The 27,071-nt window shown below is 42.7% G+C and overlaps 1 protein-coding gene across 1 annotated transcript; it reads right to left on the bottom strand.

Moving 5' to 3' along the window:
• Positions 1–1,422: 1,422 nt before the first annotated feature.
• On the bottom strand, positions 1,423–24,709 carry KCNJ16 (potassium inwardly rectifying channel subfamily J member 16). Its single transcript, XM_063120058.1, has 2 exons — positions 24,524–24,709; positions 1,423–3,728 (listed from the first exon to the last, which is right to left on the bottom strand). Exon 2 carries the CDS (start codon positions 3,634–3,636, stop codon positions 2,338–2,340), a length of 1,299 nt encoding a protein of 432 aa, XP_062976128.1. The 5' UTR covers positions 3,637–3,728; positions 24,524–24,709; the 3' UTR covers positions 1,423–2,337.
• Between the last annotated feature and the right edge of the window lie 2,362 nt (positions 24,710–27,071).

Here is a 27,071-nt window from a genome sequence, read left to right as displayed (position 1 = left end):
CCCTCCCAGCTCTTCCTCGCTCGCATGGCTCGAGGCTGCTGCAGGAGCTTCCTCTTTTCCTCTTACCATATTGCTTCGATTCTAAGACGCCATCGATTCAGAATTGAAGAAATACGGTAGTATTGCTCAATTAAATGGATGGGCAGATTATCCCAACCCCTAGGCAGCTGCTTTAGATCTGTCCCCTGTTCCTCAGATTCCTATTCCTTCAAGCAGTGTCCTGTGCCCAGCCCTGACTGCCATGTTTGTTTCTTCATTTTATTGTAATGTGCTTACCTTGCGCTCACCTTGCATGCAGGTCACTGGTTTAATTTTAGCATCTTCAGTTAAAAGGATCATGTCGTGGTGATGGGAAAGACCTCTGCTTGAAACCCTAGAGAGCTGCTTCCAGTCAGTGCACACAGCACCGAGCTGGAAGGGCTAATAGTCTGTCCTGGAAGAAGGCAGTTTCCTATGTAAGATGAAGAACAATATCATATAGTCCACAGGCTGCCTGTTGAAGAATACAAGGGTGGCGCCTAAGGAAGACTATGGCCTTAGCTAGACTGGGCTTTATCACAGGGCGCACCCCGGGATTGTCCCTGTGCATCCACATGACGCACAGGGGATCCTGGGATCAGGGAGGGATGATCCTTCCCTTGCCCCAGGATAGAGCCCTCCCCTTTGGGCCTGGATTTTTCGCAGTCCTGGGCTCCCTTTGAGCTCGGTTTTTTCGCAGTCCCAAGACCGTGGAATGTGTGGCCCAGGAGCCATGCATGGGGTGCAGCACTCCTCAGGAGTGCTGCACCCATCGGGGTTAGGGTGGGGAGAGTGGGAAAGTACTTAATTTTTTTTTTTTAAAAAAACTTACCTTCAGTACATGAGCATTTGTGTGCTCCGTCCTCTTTAAAAATAAAAAATGGCGGGTGCGACACCTGTCTTCCCGAGGTTGTCGCACCTCACGTGTAAACAGAGGAGGGATCTTGCATTAAACACAACGCGAGATCTTCCATCCTCTGTCCTGGATTAAACGGTAGGTCTAGCTAGGGCCTATGACATGGACATTCTACTTGCTCAAACCAGAGAGCAAAGGTCGACTCAGGAAACTATTTAAGCAATGAGGACCAGTCACAACAGAGATTATCTAAAGCTAGTATGAGGATGTTCAGAGAAGAAACATATCCACTAACCTAACACCTACAATTGGTTTGTCTGATTCAAGGATTCTGTTTTCAGACTTACAGAAAAGAAAAAGAAAGAAAAAGGTAAAACAAAAATTGGTCTTATCTAACCAAGTAATTAAGAATGAAGAACAAAGTGAAAGAAAATCCAAACTAGTGGGAAGAAATGTTTTTATATATTAATTTTAAAATCAAAGCATCTATACCATTCTCTACGTTAAAAATCTTTTTTTTCCAAATATTCATAACAATTTTTAAACATATTCTGTACATAGAATTATTACATGATGAAAAATTGCTAAATGGAAATGCTCCAACCATAAGTTTGGGCAGTTGGCCTTATATTCTCAGAACAAGCATGTAGCAAAGCAATAATTAATCAACATAATTCAAGTGCAAGCAAATAAGGTGCCTTGAACTTTGGCAAAGTTAACTACTTCTTTCAAACTCTTGGTAACAAATAGTTTCCCATAATTTATGCAGAACCCCAAGTATTTTATATGAAATAGCAAAAGAAAATAGTCAAAATCTGATTGTTTTAAAAAGAAAAAGAAAAATGCATCCATCAAAGAGAAGCCTAACATTTTAACACTTCCCCAAAATAGTTTCCAAAAGTAGCATATATGCTAACAATTAAGTTATGCTCCAACATACAAACCAGTATTTTCAAATACTTGAATTAAGCTAATTGTGCCTTGAAAACACACTTATCTGTAAAAATACAAATTCATGTACCTATGGACAGAATCCTATGCATGTTCAGACAGAAAAAAAAGTCCCACAACTCCTAGCATTCCCAGAATGCTGGAACTGAAACAGTTTAAATTCAGTAATCTGGCTTTGTGGATTCAGTGGAAAGACAACATTGACATTTTAAACAACAGATTTCCTTCTGTGTAGATCTGTACAGAGTATCGTTGAGCATTTTCTAAGAATTATATTACTTGAATAAACAGCTCTACAACTTGTGAAAAGAGTGATTTTAAAGGATGTGATTTTAAAGGATCTACAAGCCATGAATTCCAGTTAGAATGAAGTCTTAATTAAGCGGCAGTGAATCAGTTCTTCTTCCTTTTATGATTTGAGGGTCAGTTTCATAAGTATGTAAGTGAAACTTGTGCGCATGAAAACTGCCACAGTGCTGCAAAAAGTTAACAGCCGTTATTGCAATGGATCCCTAGATCTGGGATTCCATTGAGATTCTGCTTAAAGTCACCAGAGCTCTCTCATATGGCAGCTCCATAGTATTAACTTGATTAGAAGTTTTGGCCGACTCTTCAGAGATTTCGGAATGGATGATTAAAGCATCTGCACTAAATGATCTGACTCTGACTCCTGATGATGATGATGATGACGATGATGACGATGTTGATGTTCCAGGTTCTCCATCCATTGCCTTTTCAAAAGCTGTATATTCTTGTTCCTTGCTATCTAGGTGCTTGGCACTACAGTATGGAGCATAGACCTCTGTGGTTTCTTCAAACTGGAGGCAGTTGACTTTGTAGTACTTTTTCTTCATTTGCAGAACGTCATTGAATCTGTGGCCCCAAAGGATTTCTCGAGGCACATAAGAACTCCTTGACTGGTGGGACGTTCCTGTTGAATCTCCGGTGTATACAAATGTAACCAAGATCTCAAAGTTTTCTTTTGCCAGAGTTTTCCTGTCCATGTCGTATAATGGGCTGTCTTGGTTAATTTCATGTACAATGGTCACTGGGGTAGCAAGAATGATCTGGTCACTTAATAATTTTAAGTCCTTGTATTCCAAGATCATCCTTCCTACGTGATCTTCCACATACCGCAAGAGCTGGGCTCTCACTGTGCCTTCAACCATATGATTAGGCCGAAAATCACCTATGCGCCAAATCAGGCAGAGTTTGCCATCTCTTAAGCCTACCGTGGCATAATAGCTGAAGCGGATGGTCTGAGCTCGCTTCCGGGCAGTTGCCATTTTGGCCAAAGCCGCTCCAATGATGAATGTGTCAATGATGCAGCCTAATACTGATTGTAGGACTACGGTCAGGATTGCTGCTGAACATTCTTCAGTGACACAACGGGATCCGTAGCCAATGGTTGTTTGGGTTTCAAGGGAGAATAAAAAAGCCCCTGTGAAACTATGGACATTATCAACACAAGGGGTTACTTCTTCGTCAGGTGATAAGTCACCATGCTGGAGCGCAATCAGCCAGAAGACCAAACCAAAGAACAACCAGGACAGGATGTAGGATAATGAGAAGATCACAAACATGTGGCGCCATTTGATGTCCACCAATGTGGTGAAAATGTCAGTTACATAGCTCTCCCACTCCCCAAAGATGTGTTTGAAGTATACGTTGCAGGTTCCATCTTTCTGGAGAAACCGCTTTTGCATTCTTTTAATCCCCACTGAAGTCGTTTCTTGGTAACTCTGGGAATGTCTGAGTGTCTTTGCTTCCATGCTTATAAGTTTATAGTTATCATCACCAGGCTCAGCCATGTTTCTTGAGCCTGCAAGCTATAATTAATTTAGGAGACACGTTTAAAGATATCAATCACCAGCTGGTCTCTCCCTCTCTCTTCATTTATAACCTGCAGAAGAAACGAAAGAGTAAATATTTGATATCTGGAAAGTGTCCCAGGCTAGGTTCTAATGTCCACCTGTAATACCTGCACTAGCATAAGTGGGGTGGGTGGAGACAACAAGCACAGACTTTTCACCTTATATCCCCAACTTCAATTGGAAACCAGCTTTAGTGTAGCTTTCCTGGTTTTATCTTGAAAGCATAACACTGGTGAACTAGTTCTAAATTGACACAAGATCATAGATCAACGATAGTGTACATGTTTTACATGTATAAGGTTCCATACAGCCTTACACTTGGCATCCCCAATAAAGATCTCAGGTATGAGGACTAAAACTCTCACAGAGCCCTTGAACATTCTCCAAGGCACATAAAAAGCAAAGGAAGTCCATAAGAAAAATGACAGCTGTAAAATCCGCAAGGACTTTGCATTTTGAGTGTTCTATTCCCTCCAACCACTAGGTAATACTACACAAATTGGCTTTAATTGGCTTTTTTTAAACCTAGTTTACCTCCCAAAATTAATCCTCATCTTTGTGAATGTAAAGGCTGCCACGCTTCTTTCCTCTCTGCCTAAGCACAAACCTGTGTGTTTTAGAAGGAGGGCGACAGATCTGGGTAACTGCCATATGTTATGTTTCCAAAAATGGAGTCAGCCATTGCTTCTTCCTCCCAAAACCCTAGGTGTAATGTCATGCTACAGCAGCCAGCAGAGACTAAATTTGTTCTGCTTGCAAGCTCCATCTGGAGATAGGGAGTCCATCCAAAATTGGGATTAGACCCAGGATCGCCTTCCACAAGACGAAGGAACCTTTCCCAACTTGGGGGTATCCTTGCATTTTCACACATGCACACCACAGTTCACCCCATTCCATAGGATCTCCTGACTCTCTGTGTGGCATTTTTAGGGGGCTGGAGCGGCTGCCATGGGAAGCGGGATGGCAAAGTCCACTTCTGCCAGCACAGTTGATGTAGCATAAATCTGGATTCAACCCAAGGATTTTACTGTGCCTCAAACACAAAATGCTATGAACTATCCAAATTTTGCTGTCTTCCATTTGTAACCCGCCTGTTTTTGTTCTTATCACCTGTTCCATCTTTTTTCTTCTTCCTTTAGGAGATAAAATGACAAAACGGCTGCACAATGCCTTTCAATTAGTAGCACCTGTTGCTCTGTGTCTAAATGCAGACATGATGGCTAAAACATCTAGCCCAATTTTTGATATACAGTATATATTTTCCATCTTTTTCCCCATCCCCTGCTTTTTGTACCATCCAATCTCATAAAGAGTTCTGGAGAATTCAAAAAATTGCACATTATTTTGTGTCATTTTAATTGGTCCTAATAAAGGTATTGCCCAAGTGGGTATATTAAATCCATGTTGTTATAAATGGATCATGTGGTTAGCTGTAAGAACCTGGTCCTTCAGCTCTAAGCTGATATCTGTTTACCCCAATTGGTTAAAACTTTCCTGTGCTAGCAAGCATTCACCCTGCTGAGTAGATGATTTTGGTGGGGTGGGCCCTAGTTTTAGAATGCTCTTATTTGCCAGAACTTTTCTTTCCATTTTAATGCTGCTGTTTTTCTTTCTTTTATGGAATTGCCTTTGTCTGTAATTGTTGAAAGCCACTCTGAATGATGTAAATGCACTAAAAAGGCGGTTTATACATTTTCATGGAGAATTGGGGGGGTGTTAATAATAGCGGCTTTGGGGAACAATATTTCAACTTGAAAACTCTCCCACTGCTGCTCCATTCAAATTTGGAGCTCCTGCTACCTACCCTAATGTTTTTAAGAAGCCAGAAAAACTACTCAGTCTGGAACTGAGTTTGGAAAATCAATTGAAATTGAAATAACCCATAACCATTGGACTAGCCCTAGAAAACTGGCTCACTAATTTTTCACATCAGGTGTAGTTTGACCGCAGGTGCCTTCATGGCACTGGCTTGGCACTGCGTCCCTCTCAAACCCCGCGCTTTCCCTCCCTTGGGGTGGCGTCGGGTAATCCCGACACTGAGGAGGGAGCACGTGATTTCTGGGTGGCCATCCGGGGATGGAAGCCACCCCTATCGTCTACCTGGGGGAAGGCAAGCAATTGCAGGTCGCCTTCCACCAGGCACTGCCTGGCCATGCCTCCACTGCCTTGCTCCAGAGAAAAATGTCGGGTTAAGTCCCCAACTATTTTTCTCTGCAACTTTGGCGGAAAGCCCTGGGATGGATACATGATTGCAGTAGCGGAGTATAACCAACGCATCCACCCCAGGGCTTTTCTTGCAATTAGACAGCTGCCAGGCACTTCTTACCAATTCTTCTTTTCTTCTACACACCTTTCTTCTACATACATTAACATGACTGGCATCTAGCTTCACTATATGTTTTACAGTTGACCTGGGTTTCTGATTTTCTGGTTCTGATCAGTTTCAAATCCCAAATCCTGTCTGAATAACCCTCCCCACCTTTTACCCACAAGTTATTTTCTGGGGACTTTTTGTGCTTTGCTTTTCTTGAAAAATGGAAAAATGTTACATCATGAAATATTTCCTTTTAGAATGATGAATAAAATATTTAAGATACTGTGGTCAAACATTGTTATCTGGCTTTCCCGCCACCACCACCACCACCACCACTCCCTCCCTGAAAACTTGCTGGCTTTGACCTTGGACAGACTTGATCTTGTTCCTTGAGTGAACTGAACTTTGAGAGGTTTCAACTTCAGATCACTACTCCCTATCCAAGTCCAAGCACCTCTAAACAGAACACACTGATGGTTTTGTTTCTTTCCAACACTGTCTGCCCACTTCTGATAAACTGGCAAAAACTAAGAAATGTCAGATTCCTTAGGGTTGAATCCATCATTTCGCCAGTAGAAGTATAGCATTTGCAGAATGGAACATCTGCATCTTCTCCTGGCCCCACAAACACACACACACACACACACACAGAGAGAGAGAGAGAGAGAGAGAGAGAGAGAGAGAGACTCTAAATCTGCTCTGGAGGGCCCCCAAGCCTCCAGAACAGATTTAGAGGGTGTGGGGTGATTGCAAAGGGAAGGAGAGGATGTGTACACCCTACTCCACAAGCAATATTCACTGGTGGAATGAGAGCTCTGCAACTCAACGTATTGAGTTCAATAATTTGTAATTATTGTCTGATTAAACTATATTTTAATTTAATTTAATTTAATTTAAATACACATTCTAATTTTATGAGCAAACTAAGTTATGCATAACAGGTTGGATCCAGGCTCTGCCTTCCGCAAGAGGAAGGACTCTGTGCATAGTAGGTCCTTCTCGATTTTAAGGGATTCTCGCTTCCCCACCATACCACAACTCACCTCAGTCAGGGTCTCCTGACTCTTTGTAGCATGTTCAGGGGGCTGTCGTGAGAAGGAGGGTGTGGGAAAGTCCAATTTGCCAATGCAGTTGAGCCAAATTAAATCTGGTTCCTACCCAATAGATTTTATATTCCAAAGTAATAAAATGACTTTAAAAGGCACTAAACAACTAATTATTCCATGTTTTTCCATTTGTTCTGAGGTTTCCATTTTTAACTAACATTCACACACCCTGCCAAAATACATAAATAAATAAAATTACATACTCACACACGCAGTTTCAAAGATTTCAGAAATTTTACATCTCTAGACAGCACTTCTGTCTTGCCTGAATTAAGTATCAGTTTATTAGCCTTCATCCAACCATCACCATCTCCACACACACACACAGTCCAGAAGATCTTTCGTGGTATTTGCTGAAATAGAGGAATACAGCTCAAGTATCCTGGACCCAAGAGCAGTTATGCATTTCCTGCATTGAGCAGGGGGTTGGACTCGATGGCCTTGTAGGCCCCTTCCAACTCTGCTATTCTATGATTCTATGATTTACAAGTGCTGAAAGGTGAGAGTAAAAGAAAGCAAGACAAGGTCAACAAACTGGAAATCCGTGTTCCAAAAGATTAGCTCAATAACTGGACAATGGGTTCACCTTCTTCTCATCTAGCATTGTTCAATTTATATAGAGGACTAGATAGAAAGTTGTTAATTAAGGAATTAATAAGCCATCTACTGTTGGCAGCTAGATGGTTGATTGCCAAGCATTGGGAAGATGCAAAGGGCTCCATATATTGATAATTGGTACCAAAGAGTATGGCAGATTGCTCTCTTAGAACAACCGACTCAAAAACTAAGGATAGTGTGAGAACAAGTAAGCGAAGGCAAATTTGAAGGGGTATGGAGGAAATTTATTGATTTTGTGAATAAAGAAGAAGATGAGAGAATGCCTCCATTGGCATATATAGAGTTATGGAGAGCAGCCGGGTGGGGGGGGGGAAGGAAACTAAGGCCTTAGCTAGACCTACCTTAAAGTCCAGGGGAGAGGAGGGGAGATGTCGTGTTGTGAATAACATGAGATCTCACCTCTGTTTACATGCAAGGCGCAACAACCTCAGAAAGAGAGGCGTCGCGCCCACCATTTTTTATTTTTAAAGGGACAGGAGCGCTGAAGCAACTCAAGGTAAGTTTTTTTCAAAAAAAAAAATTGATTTCCCCCACTCCCCCCACCCTAGTCCCAATGGACGCAGTGCTCCTGAGGAGTACTGCACCCCGTGCGCAGCTCCGCATGAGTAATCGCGTGGAGCCGGGTAAGCTCGCAGAAATGGGCCTCATGTTCCACGGGCTTGGGCTCAGCCCAAGACTGCGGAAAAAGCAGGGCCAAAGGGTAGGGCTGTATCCCAGGGCAAGGGAGGGATGATCCCTCCCTGATCCCGGGATCCCCTGTGTGTCATCTGGATGCACAGGGACGAACCAGGGTATCACCCCAGGATATAGCCTGGTCTAGCTAGGGCTTAAGTATCTTAAATAAGTTAACAATAAATAACATTAAATCCAGACAGGAATCTGTATCGAGACTGAATGTATATGTATGATGTAATACTTGACCAATGTAACCAGAACTAAAGAAAAATAAATTTAAAAATTTCATCATCATCATCATCAAACAAACTGAAAAACAAAAACAGAAAAAAGAGCATTACTCCATGATGAAGAATGACTATACTTTACTTGGGATATATGAAAGAGAACAACATGTGAAAGAGGAAAATAATAACGTTCAAGCCCTGGAAGAGCTACCCCATATCAAAGCCCCCTCTTAGCCACAAGTCTTAGTTTAATTTTTAATCCACTGCTAATCACAATTTAGCCATAGCTTTGTTACTAATCCTAAATGACATGTACAAACGCAAATTCTCAGTTCCATTCTACAAGTTACACTGACTGCAAGGAGGATACTGAACAAGGTCTCCACAAGGCAGCTCTTTCATGCTGGGTCTGTAATTTCTCAACCCCCTTTTTTCACATGGCTTGCCCAAATCAGAGACTTTCTGGGCCATAGCCAGGGTGTATCAGGGATTGAGGGTGTACACCAACCACAAGACACAGCTCAGACCCTGATTCAGCTCAAACCGATTTGGAGGCTGCCTGCTTTGACTCGGGTACCGAATCGTAGATGAGATTTAGAAATCCAAAAGTTTGTGTCTTCCATTAACTATCATGGAAGTGTTTTTTTTTTTAAAAAAAATGCCAAAGCCCCCTCCCCCCCCAGTCAGAATTGGCTGAAATTTGCATGATTTTATCTGCCTCAATCTCACCCCAAAATTCCCTGGTAAAACATACCCTATGGTTACAAGGTGGACTTTTCAGTCATAACTAGACATAAGCCCAAATTTCTGAGAATTAAGAGCTCCATCCCATGAGCGCTTTATTGCATGCTTGTTACTGGGCACTCATGAATTTTTTGCAGGTCCCTCCCATCACGTTGTCTTCCGCCCCCTCTTGCCTTCCTTGCATGACAAAAAAACCATTCCACAAAGTCCGATATATTTTAAACCCAGAAGTTGCTGCTCTCTTTTGCTGTGTGCAGGAGAAGCATTGCCATTAGAACGCGGACTCAATGGTCCTCGTGCTCGTTCTGTACTTCCTCTCTTGAAAGAGGAAGTAATTGAGGAACAAAAACACAGGCAGAGAAGCGACGGTAGGGAGCGTGTTTCCCCCTGTGTGATGGAGTGCTCTAACACACACACACACATGCACCCTGAAAAAGAAGGCAACTTTGCAGAATGTTCTCCGACTATTTTTCAGTTTTGTTTTTTTGTGTTGGCTTCCGTTCCCCTTACACCCACATGCGCACGCACACAATATCCTGCACAACGCTAGCTCTGGGGCAATGTGGAGGATGCTAAATGGTGACCAGTTGATGCTGCTGCCACATGCAGTGGTAGCAAAAACAAGTCCCCGAAAAGAAGGGTGGAGAAAGAAGAAGCTGTGCTAATGGTGTGCCCACCCTTGAGATTTTCTTTTTTTTTTTTTTGAAAATGTATCCCCTGGAGAATTAGATGAAATGGTTTCCCCAATTTCAACTGCCCACAAATAGGGAGACAAATTTTGAGAAGCCATTGCCACTCAGCTCTCAAGAACACTTCTTTTTTGTGTGCTAGATTTCTATTTGCAAGGTTCTGTTGGTTGTTATTGAGTAGTTGTAGTTATTGTTGTTGTTGTTTTATCATGAAGGCATTCAGAAGTGGTATCCCCCACCTGCAGTCTGAAGTGCTGCAGTTCATTCTACCCTTTGAACATTATAACACCTCATTCTGCTGCATGTATAGAACCAGGCCATAGGATGAGGCAGGCTTGATGTTCCAGTGTGGAAACAGCAGCCACAGGGATCACTGATTTCTTTTCTGTAGTATTTGTGTGCTGTACGAGTATATGGATATACATGCCCTTTACATACATAATGTTTACCCATGAACATTACAGGCTGAGTTTCCCTGGTGAACTATAATACACACACACAAAGCGGCAAGTTGTGAAAGATCTGTCCCATGAAGTGTAGTACATCTCATTCGTGATTTGCTAAAAGACCGAGAATTCCTCAGCTGCGCAAAGAACAATGCCAGCCAGGCAAAGATGCTTTTCCAAAACACTTAAAAGCCTAGCATACTTTCCTTTTCTTTTTTGGGACAGGAACGAATGTGACATATGGTGTCGTATCCTCAGAATGTGGCCTTGATTAAAAAACACAACATTCATGCTTCCAAAAATACTTCTTGGAACACAGTTATTGGAAATATTCATAGGACTTGCTGTAACCGTGGCTTTAAACACCCCTTGCCATTTTCATCCATTGCTTTCTCATGAACCGACATTTTAATAAGCTGTCTTTGAAAAACAAACAACAATTGGAAACTGTTTTAAATGTTTTAAGGCTCTCCACTATGAGAGGTGTGAAAACAAAGTGAGCTACAACCAAAGCCCAGCAATCTCCCATTTAAAAAAAAAATGTTTTGAGGCATAAGTGTGTGTGTGTGTTCTTGTTGACTAGATCAAACAACAGTTGACATACAAGCTAAAAATGAATGGTGTGCAGGTGTAAATCAGTAGGAAAAAGAAGAATTGCCTTGGAAAAGAGGAGGCTGAGGCTCCCAAGGAAAGGCAAACAATAATATGGAAAGAAAATCTTAGAAGAAGTATTTCTGACAGGCTTTTTAAAAATGAGAAGACCTAACCAGATTGAACCGACCCCAGCAATCTCCAGGGGTGTTGGGCTCACGGGGTATCTGTCACAGGGCATCTGCTCAACTATCCATTCAAATAGTATAAACAGTTCATCTTCATTTACAAATCTGGAAGCACAAGCGGATGGTGTCATTTTAAGGTCCATATTGTTGTCCATATAATTGACAATAAAAGTGCACGTGTGAACCATCAGGTCAATACATACATGCTTTTCATCTTATATGACAGGCAAAAACCATGCACACAAATATCACATCGAAGTCCTGAAATGGGCTACAGTGGCAATAAAAATAAGGTATTCAAGGATTAGAGGTGAACACCCAAGATACTCCTTGCTTGATAATCCACTTGATCTAGGGCTGACCGTGCCTAACCAGATAACTGAGTGCTTTTTGAGGAGATACCCAGTGCCCCAAATTCTAAATCTCTAACATAGGTGGTACAGTATGTGTGGAAGAGGGGGAGCGCGTGGGATAGCTTTTATCAACTTCAGATGATTGGCCAGCTGTGCTTCTGTCTAGAGAGGGCAGCCCTTACCAAAGTTATTCAAGCCCTGGTGACATTGGATTACTATGGCCATGGCTAGACCTGCCGATATCCCGGGGATCGCCCTAGGATCATCCCTGTGTGTCCACATGACACACAGAGGATCCCGGGGGCAGAGAGGGATGATCCCTCCCTTGTCCCAGGATATCAGCAGGCCCTTTTAGGCCACTTTCCCCTGCAGTCTTGAGATGAGTTGCCGGGTGTCACGGTTTCGTCCCAGCTCCTCGTGAGTAACCGTGAGGAGCCAGGAACCGCACATGGGGTGCAGAGCTCCTCCGTGCCCATCGGGGGTGGGGTGGGGGAGTGGGAGGTGCTTTTTTAAAACAAAAAACAAAAAACTTTTGTGCTCATGCACTCCTTGACCTTTAAAAAGCTAAAACAAAATGGCGGCTGCAACGTCCTCCTCCTTCCAGGATGTTGTGTGCCATGTGTAGACAGAGGCAGAGATCTCACAATCATAAAATTGCGAGATCCTTCCCCCTTCGTCTTGCTAGTCTGCTAGGTCTAGCTATGGTCTATTTGTGGCTGCCGTTGAAGACAGCTCGGAAGTGAATGCAGTGGTCCAGTTGCTTGTGGGATGGACAGATAATCGAACTATATAACACCAGTTCTGTACTGGCTACACTGATCACCACTAGGCAGAGTTCAACATGCTGGTAGTGACTTTTAAATCCCTAAATGGCTTAGGATCTACCGGCACCTATATGAACCTTATGATCAATCATGGCCTTATGTTCAGCTATGGAAACCCTGCTCACGAGCCTAAGGCTCATCACCTCAGGTGGCACAAGAGACAAGGCCTTTTTATTGGTGGCCTCATCACTGTGGAACTTCCTGTGAAGTTTGTCTGGCTCCCCCATTGGCTGCTTTTAAATGGGGCCTTAAGACCTGGTTGTTTGAATGTGCTTGTAATGGAACATGCTACTAAGTTGTTGACCGGCTGTTGGACTATAGCTGAAGAATTTTAATGGTTGCTGCTGATTTTATTGTTCATATTGAATTAGTTGTTTTGTGGCAGTGTGGCACAAAAGTGAAATGAAATGAAGTAGCACTTCAAGCTATGTGAATTAGTGATCATGCTACGTGCAAGGCACCAGAGTGTTTCTTGGCATAAACATTATATATGGGTTTTGGCAGAGGCTATGTATTTTCTGACAGCATCTATTTAACATACACAATACATATTTTCTGTCTTTGTTTTATTAGTTGCTGGTGTTTCTTGACAATGTATTTAATGACTTAGTTCCCTTTTGTAACTATTTATGTATCACAATTCTATTGTCTTGGATATTGTTTTGGAAATTGGCTAAACAGTTGTTGTTGTTGTATCTGCACCACTTTGTATTTTAAAGAACACACAAAAGTGCTTCTAAACATTAAAACACATAGTGAAAAGGGTAAAATGGACTATCAGTACAAAATAATGACATTAATAAAAACAAATACTTTAAAGAGCAGTCAGTTTACAAACTGAGGACAGCAGGTTAGGAGGCTAAATTATACTTTAGCCACGGGTGTGCTCATAAAATATGATCAACACAACACAAAAACCTATATTCCAAAATAATCCTGTTCCCTTTTGAGAATCTGATTAAATTAAAAAGAAAACAGCCTGAGCCTTTGCTTGAAATTGGGGGCTTTTCCTTTATAACCTCCAAAGCATGCAATGAATTCCACTCAAGCTCTAGTTTAGTAGTCGCATCACACTTTCCCATTACCCACTGGCGACAGTTTGGAAAGAACTTTTGGGTTTTTGGGTTCGTGGTATTTTTTTTATCCTTTCCCAGTTAAGTTGTGTAACCTTGGGAGGTTTTCTGTTCCGAGACTAAGAAATGTGAAGTGTTGGAACATTTGAGCTGTTTTAGAATTGGGACATTCACTCGTTACTCTGTTGTTATGCCTTTTTGAGAAGTAAAAAAGTTTGTTTCCGGAGAATGGCTGCAATCCAAAGGGTCCAGGGAACCTAGTCTACTTCGCTTGCGCTGGACTGGCTTACATCCCATTGAAATCAATGGAACCAAAGCCCAGAACCCTTCAACAGATCCTTCTTTCTTCACAACCTTACAGTCTGACACTTTTCACCCAGGTCATCTATGTTGTTAGTTTTTCCTTGGGTTTTGTACTAGCTGACCAAAACCAATCTTTTATCAATATCAATCACTCAATTATTTATTACGGTCGCAGACCAGCAAAATCAATATAAAATTTACAAGAGATAGATAAAAAGTGACATGAAAACAAAATACAGTTGTGTGGAGTTCCTTCTCTCAGGAGGATTGCAATATTTTTTTTTCCTAATTCGCATTGACGTCATAAGAAACTTAGAGACCCTTTCAGTATGGAATGACACATCCCTCAAACCAATTAATACCAAAGTTACATCCAGAAAAGGCTGTTAATAATGGAAAGATTAGCTTCTTTTATGCATTCCTCATGTTACAATGCAAAACGACATGTTCGACAGATTCTATTGCTCCAGAGCCACAGGGACATATCCGTTCATTAAACAAGATTTTACTAAATCGTCCTTCTAGTAGTGCTGATGGTAACACATTAAAGTGAGCAAGGGTAAATGCTCTTCTGTACTTTGGAATGGTTAACGTACGCAGATACGAAGCTGCAGTGAGTCCATAGTTATTGAAATTATTATAGAGCAATGGAGAGCAAGATTTGTTAGCAGCAGTTCTTAAATGCTGTAGATCTAGGTCTATTAAACTTTGAACAACAAGAGATTGGGCCTTTTGAAGCCCATAGTTGCCCACGTCTTCCACAGAGAAGACCAGCCTAAGTAACTTCTTCTCCATCTCTCTCATCGAATGAATGACATAGAGATCTGAGAGCAGTAAAAAAAAGATAACTACCAGGAACTGCCAGGAAGTGGCAACCTTAAAGTCATGGATTTCCCACCTGTCCTTTGGGAAAGGTTAGGGTGACCATGTGGAAATGAGGACAGGGCTCCTGTATCTTTAACACTTGTATAGAAAAGGGAACTTCAGCAGGTGTTATTTGTATGCATGCAGTGCCTGGTGAAATTCCCTTTTCATCTCAACAGTTCAAGCTGCAGGAGCCTTGCCTTCCAGGGGTAATCCCACTAGCCGTAGATATTATAATGGAAGGGGTATTATACTCACCCTAAGACTGAAGAGCCAATGGACAGCAGATTAGATATAGGAAACTAAAATGTTTCTTAGGCTGTTTGCTTTTTAAAGGGAGCTTGCGCCCTAATCATGTCAGCTTTGGGCCCATTGTTTATACACAGAATAGACCCACTGAAATCAATGGGACTTTAATTAGTCTTGAGGGAATGAAGCCGCATTGCTTTTGATGGGTTTACTGTAAGCTTGACTAAGTATGGACCCAACCCCGTCTTTAAATAAATAAATTTTAAAAAATGAGGTAGAATTTATACTCTACAGTCAAGATTTGACAATGTAAATATAAAATCAAGATTTTGGGAATCAATAAGCATACATCCTGGAAATAAAATATTTGAAAGTTTGTGGAATGTAGATGGTTTACCCCATCTCCCTCTTACCACAGGTTGCTATGTTGTATTCCTTCCTCTTCTTGAATATAGACACTTCTTGTTGTTCCCTTTGCCAAACATGTGTGTACCCAGTTCTGGAATTGTCCTTAATGAGGAAACTATGTTGAATGAAGAAATGTGACAGCAGGTGGAAGTTCTGGGCAAAGGGGATAGAAAGCTAAGTTTTCTCTTCATTTTGAATGCTTGCCGTATTTCTTCTCTGCTTTCAAAAGAGATCAAAGTAAAGTACAATAGTTTCAACTTGGAAATATAAATATGCTTGGAATGAGCTGGAATCTATGTTTGGTAGGGGTGAAATACTACTTGGATCACAGTCTCAATAAAGAGAGACGCCTTAATATGTCAATATAAAAGTGTTTATTAAACATTTGAAAGACAGACATAAATAGCACAGAGCAGGAGGCTGTTATGCAGACTTGAATGTCATGCAACGGTGCTGTCATCCACAGTGGAACAGCTTACAGTGACATTTAATTCATCTAACTGAAACCAGATCCTATAATAAAAAAGGAGAGGAGGTACTTGGCCACTGAGAGTTGACAGAAGGACAGAGGGAGGCCATAGAAGTCGACTGGGGTCTAGTTCCTTCAGAGGGCAGATTGATTTGTGGCTTCTGAAATCAAAAGGGACCAATGCTCTCACCTGATTTGTCTTCTTGAATTAGACGGGACATGAATATGTCACAACATATTTCTGCCTTATGATCAGAAGTGGAAATTAACTGTGCGCAATCCTAAATACATTTACTCAGAAGTAAATGCCAGTGAATGAAAGCAAATGTACCTAACCAACGGTCAGGGGGCTACAAGTGGCTCCCAAGGACAACTGTACATCCCTACAAGTATGCTGACATCTTGGTGCCATCAATTCCCCATACATACATGATTTTCCTTCCCCATGTACTCTTCACACAAACTGCTCTGCTCCCACCACTGATAAGAGTGAAGGAAGAATTGTCCACATGAGGAGGGAGTGTGTGTGTGTGTGTGTGTGTGTGTGTGTGTGTGTGTGTGTGTGTGTACATGAGTGCTGCAAGCCATTATCACATGTGGCCCTTGGGGTTGTAATGGTTGTGCACCTTTGAATTAAAGTAGCTTGCTCCAAGGCAAGTATGTTCAGATTCACAATGCCAATGATTTAATGTTAAAAAGCACATTTGCTACTGAGATATACAATACATCCATTAAAAAATGAGGGAAGTCTCCGTTGTAAAAAGGCACACTGCAAATAATCAGAATCTGTGTCTGGTTCTTCCTCCAAGGAACTCAGGAGAAGTTGTTAAGTACAGTATTTTATCATTTTCTTCCTCCCTCACTCTATTCTTTCTTCCTGGGTTCATTTATGTGGCTATTTATTAATATTTATTTATTTAAAAACACTTTTTAAGGGACACGGGTTCTTATTTACAACTAAATGTTTCTGAGCTGCCCTTGGAACTGAGCAAGACGTACACTGAAAGAAGCAAACAGAACAAAAGTTTATCTTCACAGTCAGCCTCTGAGGTAAATTATGCTGATGGAGAAAGAGTGACCTTATGGCTGACTTGTGATTTGAGTTCAAGTCTCCATCCTCTCCATCACATAGGGTCTTTAAACAGACAGAAAGAGTGCTTCTTTCTTTCCAAAAGTTTATCCTTCCCTCTCAGTGTGACTGACTCCCACCTGACTTCCCCAGCTGTAGGCCTCGCCAACACTTTGCCTGACGATGGGTTCATATGGCCTTATGATGACTCAGTATCGCCTTATGCCTGGTTGTTTGAAGTTTTTCTCTCTTTATGCTAGCCTTTTTTAATATATAAAATCTCACTCAGAAACAAGAGGAAAGCTCACTCAAAACAGTCATCTAAATCTGCCCTGTATCATTGAAAAGCACTCCCCCAGTTGCCTCATCTTATCCCCCATTCCCAGGACTGGTATTGCAGTGACACAAACCCTGAACTACACGCATATATTGCATATATAGAGATCCAGGGCCACCAGCCTTCCCCGTGCCCTCCAGATGAACTCCCATCATCCAAAGCCAGTACGGCCAATGGTCATGAATGCCGGGAGCTGTCATCCAAAACATCTAGAAGGCATTAATTATATTGGGTAAAGCTACCCTATATCTTGGGTCAAAGAATCTCAAGTAGCAGGGTAGAAAAGAACCTTGGAGAACTGTATCCAGTAACAGTAGGCAGGACTGAAGATGGACAGTCAGTGGATTTATAGGCCATTTCTACACCAGCCCAAAAAATGCGGCCTTGGTTACAGCCGAGTCCCTGTGTGTCCAAATGACACATAGGGACTCCCGGGGGCAGGGGGGGGGGACAAGCGTGGGTTTTCCCAGGGATATGTAATCCCTGGGAAAAACAATTCTTCCAGCGGTCTTGGGATCGTCCCGAGACAGTGGGAGGTGTGGCCGCCCATCCCGGCTTCTTCCATCCTCCTGCAGGTAGCGGGGAGCAGCAGAGGGAAGGAACTGGGCCATCAGGAATTGGGGGTGGGAGGAGGGGGTTGGGGCTTTTTCAATAACAACTCACTTCCAATGGAGCACAAGTGCGCCCAGCTTCTTTTTAAAAAAAGCAAACAAACAATTTTTAATGTCGGGCGCGACACCCTCCTTCCTCCCGGGATGTCGTGCCCACATATGGACTAAGGGGAGGGTCTCGTGATCAGCATAATGTGAGATCCTCCTCCTCCTTCCCTCTACACTGGGCTGGTGTAGAATGGCCTGACTCAGTATAAGGAACCCTGTAATGAGCCTAATTGCACATCTACACCAGAAATTGAAAATGTCAGGGCTTCAGCCATGTCATAGTCTAGATGTCGTACTGAAGGCGCATGCATGCGCCCCAAGTACGACGTCTAGACAGGGCTGGGAACTTTAGGTTGTTAAGAATTCTGCTAGAGATTTCTAGCCCCTTTATAGAACCACCATCTCCAGGGTTCCTTGCAAGTTTGCCAGATCACTTGCCTGTCAATCCTATGCACACCCTTTAGTCTTCATGAGAATGTGCTTGGTTGCCTGGCACTTCATATCTCTGAGGTTTTTCTTTAAAGTAGTGCAGAGTTCCATCCCAAAAAGAGCATGGTCCAGCAGAACATGGCTCCTGGTTGAGGTAGAAGCATTTCTGGAGCAATTCCAGGATCCATGTTTTTTTTAGATGGTTCAAGACAAATGGGCACAGCTATGCTACACCCACCTGCCATGTCTAGAGGCCAATAGAGTGGCACAAAGGGCCTGCCAATGTCACTGGCTACTTAACATGTCAGAGTCCTCTGAGCAGATGGGAGCATGGTCCCTTGCTAATTATCTCTCTTCTACTCCAAAGTCTCCAAAGGGCCTTGAAAATAGGCCCTATTTGGCCTCTCTGTGCAGGCCTACAGAGGATTGTGGAAGTCATTCTGTATGTGCATATCCATTCTGGAGCTTTGTCAGAGCTGAATTTATAGACCAAAATGTTTGGGAGCAGAACCACTCACCCCCAGCTTTTAGTCAGTGAATTCACACGTTAATCTGCACGCTAGTTCAGAGGAGTGTTTTTCTCTAGTTGTCTTATCCCAACAAGGAGCCTCATGGGTTACATCCAGCTTTTGGAATACAAAAAGCTCCAATCCTCATTTCCAACTCTCCCTGGCAGAGAATAGTTGCAGAACTAAATAAGACATGATGTAATCAAATCATACATTCAATAACAGGTAAAAGGCAGCTCACCAACAATGACAGGATCAGGTTAGCCTTTTTTCTTCTTTTCTTTCTTTTTTACTAACAGCCCAAACTCTCTGCTATTTTTAATTAATAGAGTGTTTTTTTGCCACTTCAACCAACAATGCTGAGTTGTCAATAGTGGGTGGGTGTAGTGGCTGAGAGACATTTGTTTCATAACAGGATTGTATAACCCAGTCGCCAGATCTGTTATATCAAGATTTGCTTTGCTGAAGTCTGACCTGCGTTAGAAAACTGTTGACAAAAAATCATTGGCACCTGGAGTAAATATTGCCATGAGGATGTTGATGAAAATGGCATGCCTTTGAAAAGTTCAAACACACACACACACACACACACACACACACACACACAGAGAGAGAGAGAGAGAGAGAGAGAGAGAGAGAGAGAGAGAGAGAGAGAGATGCACAACTGTCATGCTTAGAATGACTTGCCACATGGAAGGCCATCATGATGCATCAACTTGTAAACTCAAGGCTCCAATCTGTATTCCTTGTAGGAGTGTATTCCTAGAGGTCCCAGATTTGGGGCTGCCAGTCAAGAATAAAATTTTATAGCTTTATAATGGGATGCGGGATTCTTGAAGTTGAAGTGGGAAAGGGCAAAGATGTCCTTACCCCCTCCCTTTCCTTTCTCTCTTCCAAAACATATCTGCATTGTGCCTTTAAAAACCAAAAAGAAAAAAGACACACTCCCCTCAACACCATCTCCTCTCTTCTAGAATACTTGCTCTAAGCTCTTTGGGGTGTGATTGGGCTACATCCATCTTCTCTTTCTCCCTCTCCCACTTCTAATTTAGCTTTTTCTCAACTCACATCTCAATATTCTACCTGGAAGTTCACAGATCCTTGTCAGGATGTTTGAGGGTTTTTTAAAAAACTGTTTTTTCTTTCAAATTACAAATGTAGACACTTAAATACTTCTGCATACCTGAAGAGTCACCCAAGAATGTAAAAACCACTCCTGTTTTAGGTGGCCCAGTTTCTGTTCCAAATGGATAGGCACGCACCCTCTCAAATTTGCTATTAGAGGGAACAAGTGAGATCTGAAACAAAATGTTTCAGTGTCAAGTACTCCTGTTCAGTGTTCCAACAAAACTCCCAGGCCTTCTTCAATTTAACTCCTCTCCATATTTCTATCTCCGCACCCCACCCGACAGACACTCAGCTTTCTGTAGCCACTGAGCATACTCAGCCCTCATTGATTTTTTTTTGGGGGGGGCACCTTAGTTTATTTTTCTTAAAGATTTTGTGTACTTCTACAAATTTGGGGGTTCCTACAAGCATGTTGATGCCTCTCTTGTAGCCCTGTTTTGGCTACAAACCTGTTTGTACTAAACAACAGTTTTCTGTTAGAGAAAATGATGGTGCTATAGAAAGCTCTAACATACACACACATACACACACCTGTCATGTTTAGAATAGCTTACTATGTGGAAGGCCACCATATTGTGTAAAGTCCGGGCCCCAATCTGTATTCCTGATACGAGTACGGAGACATTCCACAAGTTGGGGCCATCCATGCGGGATGCCATTCTAAAAATTGTAGATTGGGCTAGGGGTAGTGTTTGTTTTGGTTGCATATTCCCCACTCCAGAGAGAGATACTCTGCAGTAGAAACCTGACATGTTTGGGAGTCATCCTTTGTGCCACCTTCCCTTTTGTATCTGTTCAAGAGGGCAGGACTCCTGCACCTTTAACTGTGGTGATGAAGAGGGAATTTCACAGGTGCTGCATGAAAAGATACTGGAGCCTTGTCCTCCTTTCCATATGGTCACCCTAACCTTCCCATCTGCTCAGAAGCATCTGACATACCAGGTAGCTAGCTATACTTCTAGGGCCTTGATGCCACACTCTTAGCCACCAGACATAATGGAGATGATTCATTCTGGAATGAGGGGCATTCTGAAAAATATCTCACAACCCTAGAATCCTCTACATAAATTCAGTAGGAAAACACAGAACAATGGCGCAGATGTGTGCGCGCATTCACTTCAGATGAAGCCTGAGCACCAAATCAGAGTGGGTCACTTTGGAAGTATTTAGGCCACCTCTAAATTTAAGCCACTCGTGTCTAGAGTCAAGGGAAGTCAACTGTTTCTGAAGCTTCAGACCCACTTTGGAACTCTGGTGATTGTTGATACAATTTTGAATGTCCCACAGGCAAAGTCTCCATTAAAGTAAAATGGAGTGGGGTAGTTTTCTCTCCTCTTGGGGTGTGGGGAGAGGAGGGGTAGTTTTGTGATTAACAGGGCCGGATCTACACTACTGCTTTAAAGCGCTTTATAACAGTTTTATAGCGCTTTAAAGCAGTTCCAATCAGGAAATGACTTTACCAGGGCTCTTCCATCACAGTGCTTTTGAGAGGATGTTGAAATACCACATCAAATGTTATTAGCTGTTAGTATTCAGTGATCTTCATAAGCTGAACCTCTGCACATATTTATTTATTTTAAAATTGGGAAGGAAAATGTGTGTGTGTGTGTGTGTGTGTGTGTGTGTGTGTGTTACATTGTATGCCACTGCCCACAAAACCATAGATTAGGTAGGCCATCCCTTTTGGTTATATGTTAAAACCATTATGTATGTTAGAACAAAAATGAAATGCAAGCTTGTATTTGTTTTTCTTTTTTGGAGTATAAAACATAAAGACTCCTTACCAAAACAATAAAAACAAAAGAAAACAACCCTTCAAACTATTTGTCTGAAATTTGGCAGGCTTCATTCAATCAGAAGGGGTTACTATGCTCCCAATTCACCCCATTCTTACAAAATAAAGAGTTATAGCCATTGCTTGATTTTCCCATTGTAATATATAGGGAAGACATCTGAAGCTTTGGGACATGAAGGCTCCAAACCAATGTGAGCTGTCAGTCCAAACTGCAGACAAACCTGTATGTGAAGCAGGTTTAGAGGTGCATTTATTTTCTGTGCACACATCTAATAATAACCCTCTCCTTCTATAGTGTGCTCCAAAGGAGTGGGTGGAAACAAACAAGGTACCACAAAAGATGTACCAGGAAATAAAGGGATAGATGGTTTAATAAAAGAGCTCAGAGCAAATATGTCAAGCCACATGCTTCAGGTGAAGGCAAAACAAACACCACCAGGATTGCTCGGCAATTTAATCTAAGGGGATATTCCTTGCTGTCTGCAGATATGGTGAGCAGACCCAGATAATATATCAAAAGCAGAGCTCCATAAAGAGCCCGTTCTAATGCGTGGGGATAAGATTTGATTTGAAGAGGGCAGAAAAAACATAACCCCCTATAGGTGATGAACCTCCCTGCAACTCCATGTACCATAGCCGATCTACCCAGGGGTAAAGGGGGATAGCTGGCAGGGGAGATTCCAAGGGAGGAGGAGGAGGAAGAGGAGGAGGAGAGAATTCTGAGATAATTGATAGGAAGACAGAAAAAGTAATGGGATGGTTCAGCTTGTTGGGGATTAACATAGGATATGTTTGTTAATTATTCCTTTTTCCAATAATTATGTTACTCTTGAACTTTCCCCTTACTGGCATGAGCATGTAATTGTGCTATTTGGATCAGGTTTGAGCTGAGGAAAATTTCATAGAATTTCTCTGAGATGCGTAAGAGCATGGGATCTAAAGCTGGAATTAATATGGATCCTATTTTCCATTTCTTACTACTAAAATGTCAATAGTCACCAGTGCATGTTTTGGAAATTCCAGCCACAAATTAGTTCTTCCCGGAGATCCCATCTTACCTTTTTTTTATTATTTTTTTACCCCTTCCAGATGTCTATTCTTCACTTTCAAGATTGTGCACATAAGGCACCCAATTCAAAGGTTAATGTTTTTAGCTGTGGGCTGTGTGCCCGAGAGGCTGCAGGCACCCACAGTGGAAGGAAGGAAAGGAAAGGAAAACAAGTTTGTCTAAACAGCAGTTGAAATGCAAAGGGATTACACTGTGTATGTAAGACCTGTTTTATGGAATAGTAAGAACCACAGAACATCACCCCAGGGAAAAGCACTACTGAGATGTTAATCATGCAAGCTACTCAGAGGATTTGCAGGGACCCATCCTGTAAAAAAAAAAAAATAGTCAATAGAGATGGCTTGGAGCTGAAATGTTCATGAGATAAATGTTGGCCTCGTTCAGACAACACACTAAACCATGCTGCTTAACCACAAAATAGTTAACGGAATGCATTAATGCATTCCATTAACTATTTTGTGGTTAAGCAGCATGGTTTAGTGTGTTGTCTGAATGGGGACGTTATGTTGTCCAAGAGAATCCCCTTCCTGCAAAGGAGGGGGAGCTGAGGTGTCTAGCTCAGGAGGATGAAGGTCAGGCTGAGGTCAGAATCCAATGAAGGTAGGCAGGTCAGGCAGAAATGAAGGGAAAGAGGAAGGGAGGGAGGGAGAGGCATGAGGACAAGAATGATCAGGGAACCCGCTGAGAGGTTTGGAGGACCAAGCTGTGGAGTGGGGACAGAGGAGAGCAGGATGGTCAAGACAAGGTGTCTAAGCTGGCTGGTTGAAGGACAAGGAATTTGCAGGACAAAGTTGATATAGAAAGACGAAGGCGCAGGAATCAGCCATGATGACTGGCTAGGGCAAAGCAAGGAGAGGAGTCAACAAAACAATTTGGGCCAAAGAGGATCCCTAAATCCAGCAGAAGACCAGTAGCTCAAGGCTTTAAGCTGGCTCTAAGCTCCGCTTTCAGAAGATACAAGACCCCCTTATTACAACAGCTTTTCCAACCACCCTCCTCCAACAGCATTTTCACAACCATTTCCACCACCACCAGCTCCTCTTGTTCCTGCACCAATGCTGTCCTTCTCTTGCCTTCCCAGTGCAGATTCATCCCTCCCTTCCCCAGCTTTCCCCCATGTTCTGTGCTTCTACAGCTCAATTTCTAACCAATGCCACTTTCTCCTCTAGAGCACCTTTGGTTCGGAAATGGTGAGACTTCTCTTTCGGTCTGAGTATCCCCCCTGCGGACTGCTCAGGGTCAGCATGCGGTTCCTGTGCCACAGCTTAGCTGTTCTGCTCCGTCGGAAACCTCAGTCTCGTTAGCATGCTGGGACATCGGATGCTTTTCATGTGCAAGCTGAAATCACCCCTCTTTGCACATGGAGTGGACTCTTTGCACACTTGGGATCTCTCTTCTTGTCAATTGCAGTCAACCAGCTTTTGAAATGAAGCTAGGATGTTTCACCAATTATGAACCTGAATAAAATGGCACAGATTTTTTTTTTAAGTGAACTCCTATCCCCCACCCTCCCCATCAACCTCTGAGTACTGCATCATGTGGCTGGGGTGGGGGAGGAATCACCCCATAAAGGTAGTTTGCTGTTCTCCTCAGTGCACAATCTGAACAGGGGATATAAAATTCTATTCCAGCCTAGCTAAATGCAGCCTATTGCACAGCCTAGTTTTGGGGGTCCCCAATCCACTCACCAGTTTGTTGGCCCAGAGGGCAGCCCCACCAGCAGCACAGGATTGCTCGCTAGCTGGAACCACAGCAATTAGTGAAGTGGAACAAAATGGTCTTCTTAATTTTCTTATTTATGTCCACACCCTACCCCAGAAAACTACAGCTCAGCTAGTCTCTCTGTCTTGAGGTCTTGATTCTATGGGGTGCTAAGCAACCTTGGCTCCCACAGCTCACTGAGCATTTAGGACAAACTGGCACTCACAATAGCCCTGGCAGCTATTCAGACGTGTGCTTCCGCATTAAGTGTTAGATACTTCCAAAAAGTAAAACAAAACAGAGAGAGAGAGGAAGAGAAAGAGAAAGAGAGAGAAAGTCGCATGTAAAAGGTCAGCTAGATTCTGAATCATTATTGTGGCTTTACTAAATCCTCCCAAAAGTTTTTCTTCTTGTTGTTATTTTAAATACGATCATCTCCCTAAATATGGTTAAGAATGTTCTGGTTTATTGTCTCTGTTTTATCTTTTGCTGGTATTTTAGCATTAGTTTTTAAGGTGTGAATGCTTTATATATCTATGTGTGTGTTTTTAAGCCATGGATGAATTTTAATTGATTTTATAGTTGCATATTTTGGGCAGCACTTCAAGCATCAGTTTGACAGAGGATGTGACATGCAAGCATTTGAAAGAAATAAAGTTGGTGCTCTAAATATATACAGCATGCCAGTCTTTTTGGAGGCACACAATTAAAATAATCTGTGTGAGTTTTGTGTGAGGCTCTGCTTGTACATGTGACTCTCCCAACGGAGAGGTTCAGCATTTCTACTGCTTCTGATTAAAAGAGTCCTAGGGCTAATTTGAAAGATGTTTCATACACTAGGAGAGATGAAATGGGACTGGACCAGAGTTAAGAAGCAGGGTTTGCATTGGGGTGGGGGTGGGGGTGGAATGGCCCATACAACAGCACACATATCCTGTTTCAGTGATAAGTGGGTGGGACCGGGAAAATGGAACAGTGTAAAAAGTTATTCCCATGCAGAATGAGGATAGGAAGCATTACCCTCACTCCAATTTGGCTTTGTGATATCATCACATAACCAGATCTGAATCTGAGTGGTTATGTGGTGCTGTGACATCATTGCACTGGCTGCATGGTCCCTGATTGGCTGGATCACATAGCCAGCAAGAAAATGTAATCCAGTATGTGTGGTGGGGCAGAGAATGATTTTATTTATTAATCTTATCCCCGCTATCCTCCCGGCCTTGCTTCACATCATTAATTCTTCTCTGTCCTCTGGTTCATTTCCTTCTGCCTTTAAACATGCTACAGTCTCTCCCATTCTTAAAAAACCCACTCTTGATCGACTATCTCTGTCTAACTACCGACCTGTCTCTCTGTTGCCCCTTGTCTCAAAGATTCTGGAACGTGTGGTCTACTCTCGTTGTCTTGACTTTCTCTCTAGTAACTCTGCTCTGGATCCCTTTCAATCTGGATTCCGTCCTTTGCATTCCACTGAAACAGCCCTTACCAAGATCACCAATGATCTTCTCACTGCCAAGTCTAAGGGCCATTATTCCGTTCTTATTCTCCTTGATCTAACTGCGGCCTTTGACACGGTTGATCACGATCTTCTCTTAGATTCCCTCCATGACCTTGGACTCTGTGGCTCTGTCTATAACTGGTTCGCCTCCTATCTAGAGGGTCGCTCTTTCAGCGTGTCGGCTAACGGCAGCTCGTCCTCCTCTTTTCCCCTTTCAGTAGGGGTTCCGCAAGGCTTGGTGCTTGGCCCGTTGCTGTTTTCTTTATATATGCTGCCCTTGGGTAAGCTTATTCAATCCCATGGCCTCCAATATCACCTGTATGCCGATGATACACAATTATATCTCTCATCTCCGGAACTTTCTCCTGATGTCCACGATCGGATCTCGGCATGTCTTTCAGATATCTCAGCCTGGCTGCTTCATCGTCGTTTGAAACTTAATATGGCAAAAACTGAACTGCTTGTTTTTCCTCCTAAACCTTCTCCTCACCTCTCATTCTCTCTTACTGTCAACGATGTCACGCTTACTCCGGTCAAGGAAGCTCGTAGTCTTGGCTTTATATTTGATTCCTCGCTCTCCTTTATTCCTCATATCGAGGCAGTAGCTAAATCCTGTCGTTTCTTCCTGTTTAATATTGCCAGGATTCGACCATTTTTGTCTGTCTCTTCTGCCAAGACTCTCGTTCACGCACTGGTTATCTCTTGGTTGGACTACTGCAACCTTCTTCTCTCTGGCCTTCCCTCGTCTCACATCAGTCCGCTGGTCTCTGTCCACCACTCTGCCGCTAAGATCATCTTCTTGGCCCGCCGCTCTGACCATGTCACTCCACTTCTGAAATCTCTTCATTGGCTTCCAATTCACTCCAGAATCCAATATAAACTTCTCCTGCTGACCTTCAAAGCTTTTCACGGTCTAGTTCCTGTCTATCTCTCCTCTCTCATCTCACACTATTGCCCCGCTCGTGCTCTCCGCTCCTCTGATGCCATGCTTCTCGCCTGCCCAAGGACCTCCACTTCCCTTACTCGGCTTCGTC

The sequence above is a fragment of the Elgaria multicarinata genome, chromosome 3, assembly GCF_023053635.1.
Source record: "Elgaria multicarinata webbii isolate HBS135686 ecotype San Diego chromosome 3, rElgMul1.1.pri, whole genome shotgun sequence".
Taxonomy (NCBI): domain Eukaryota; kingdom Metazoa; phylum Chordata; class Lepidosauria; order Squamata; family Anguidae; genus Elgaria; species Elgaria multicarinata.
Note: the sequence above shows the minus strand (reverse complement) of the source record. Positions and strands in the feature narration are given on the sequence as shown.

What these genes read in the sequence shown, in the direction of transcription:
- KCNJ16 (XM_063120058.1), bottom strand. Translation starts at nt 3,636, where the DNA reads ATGGCTGAGCCTGGTGATGATAACTATAAACTTATAAGCATGGAAGCA.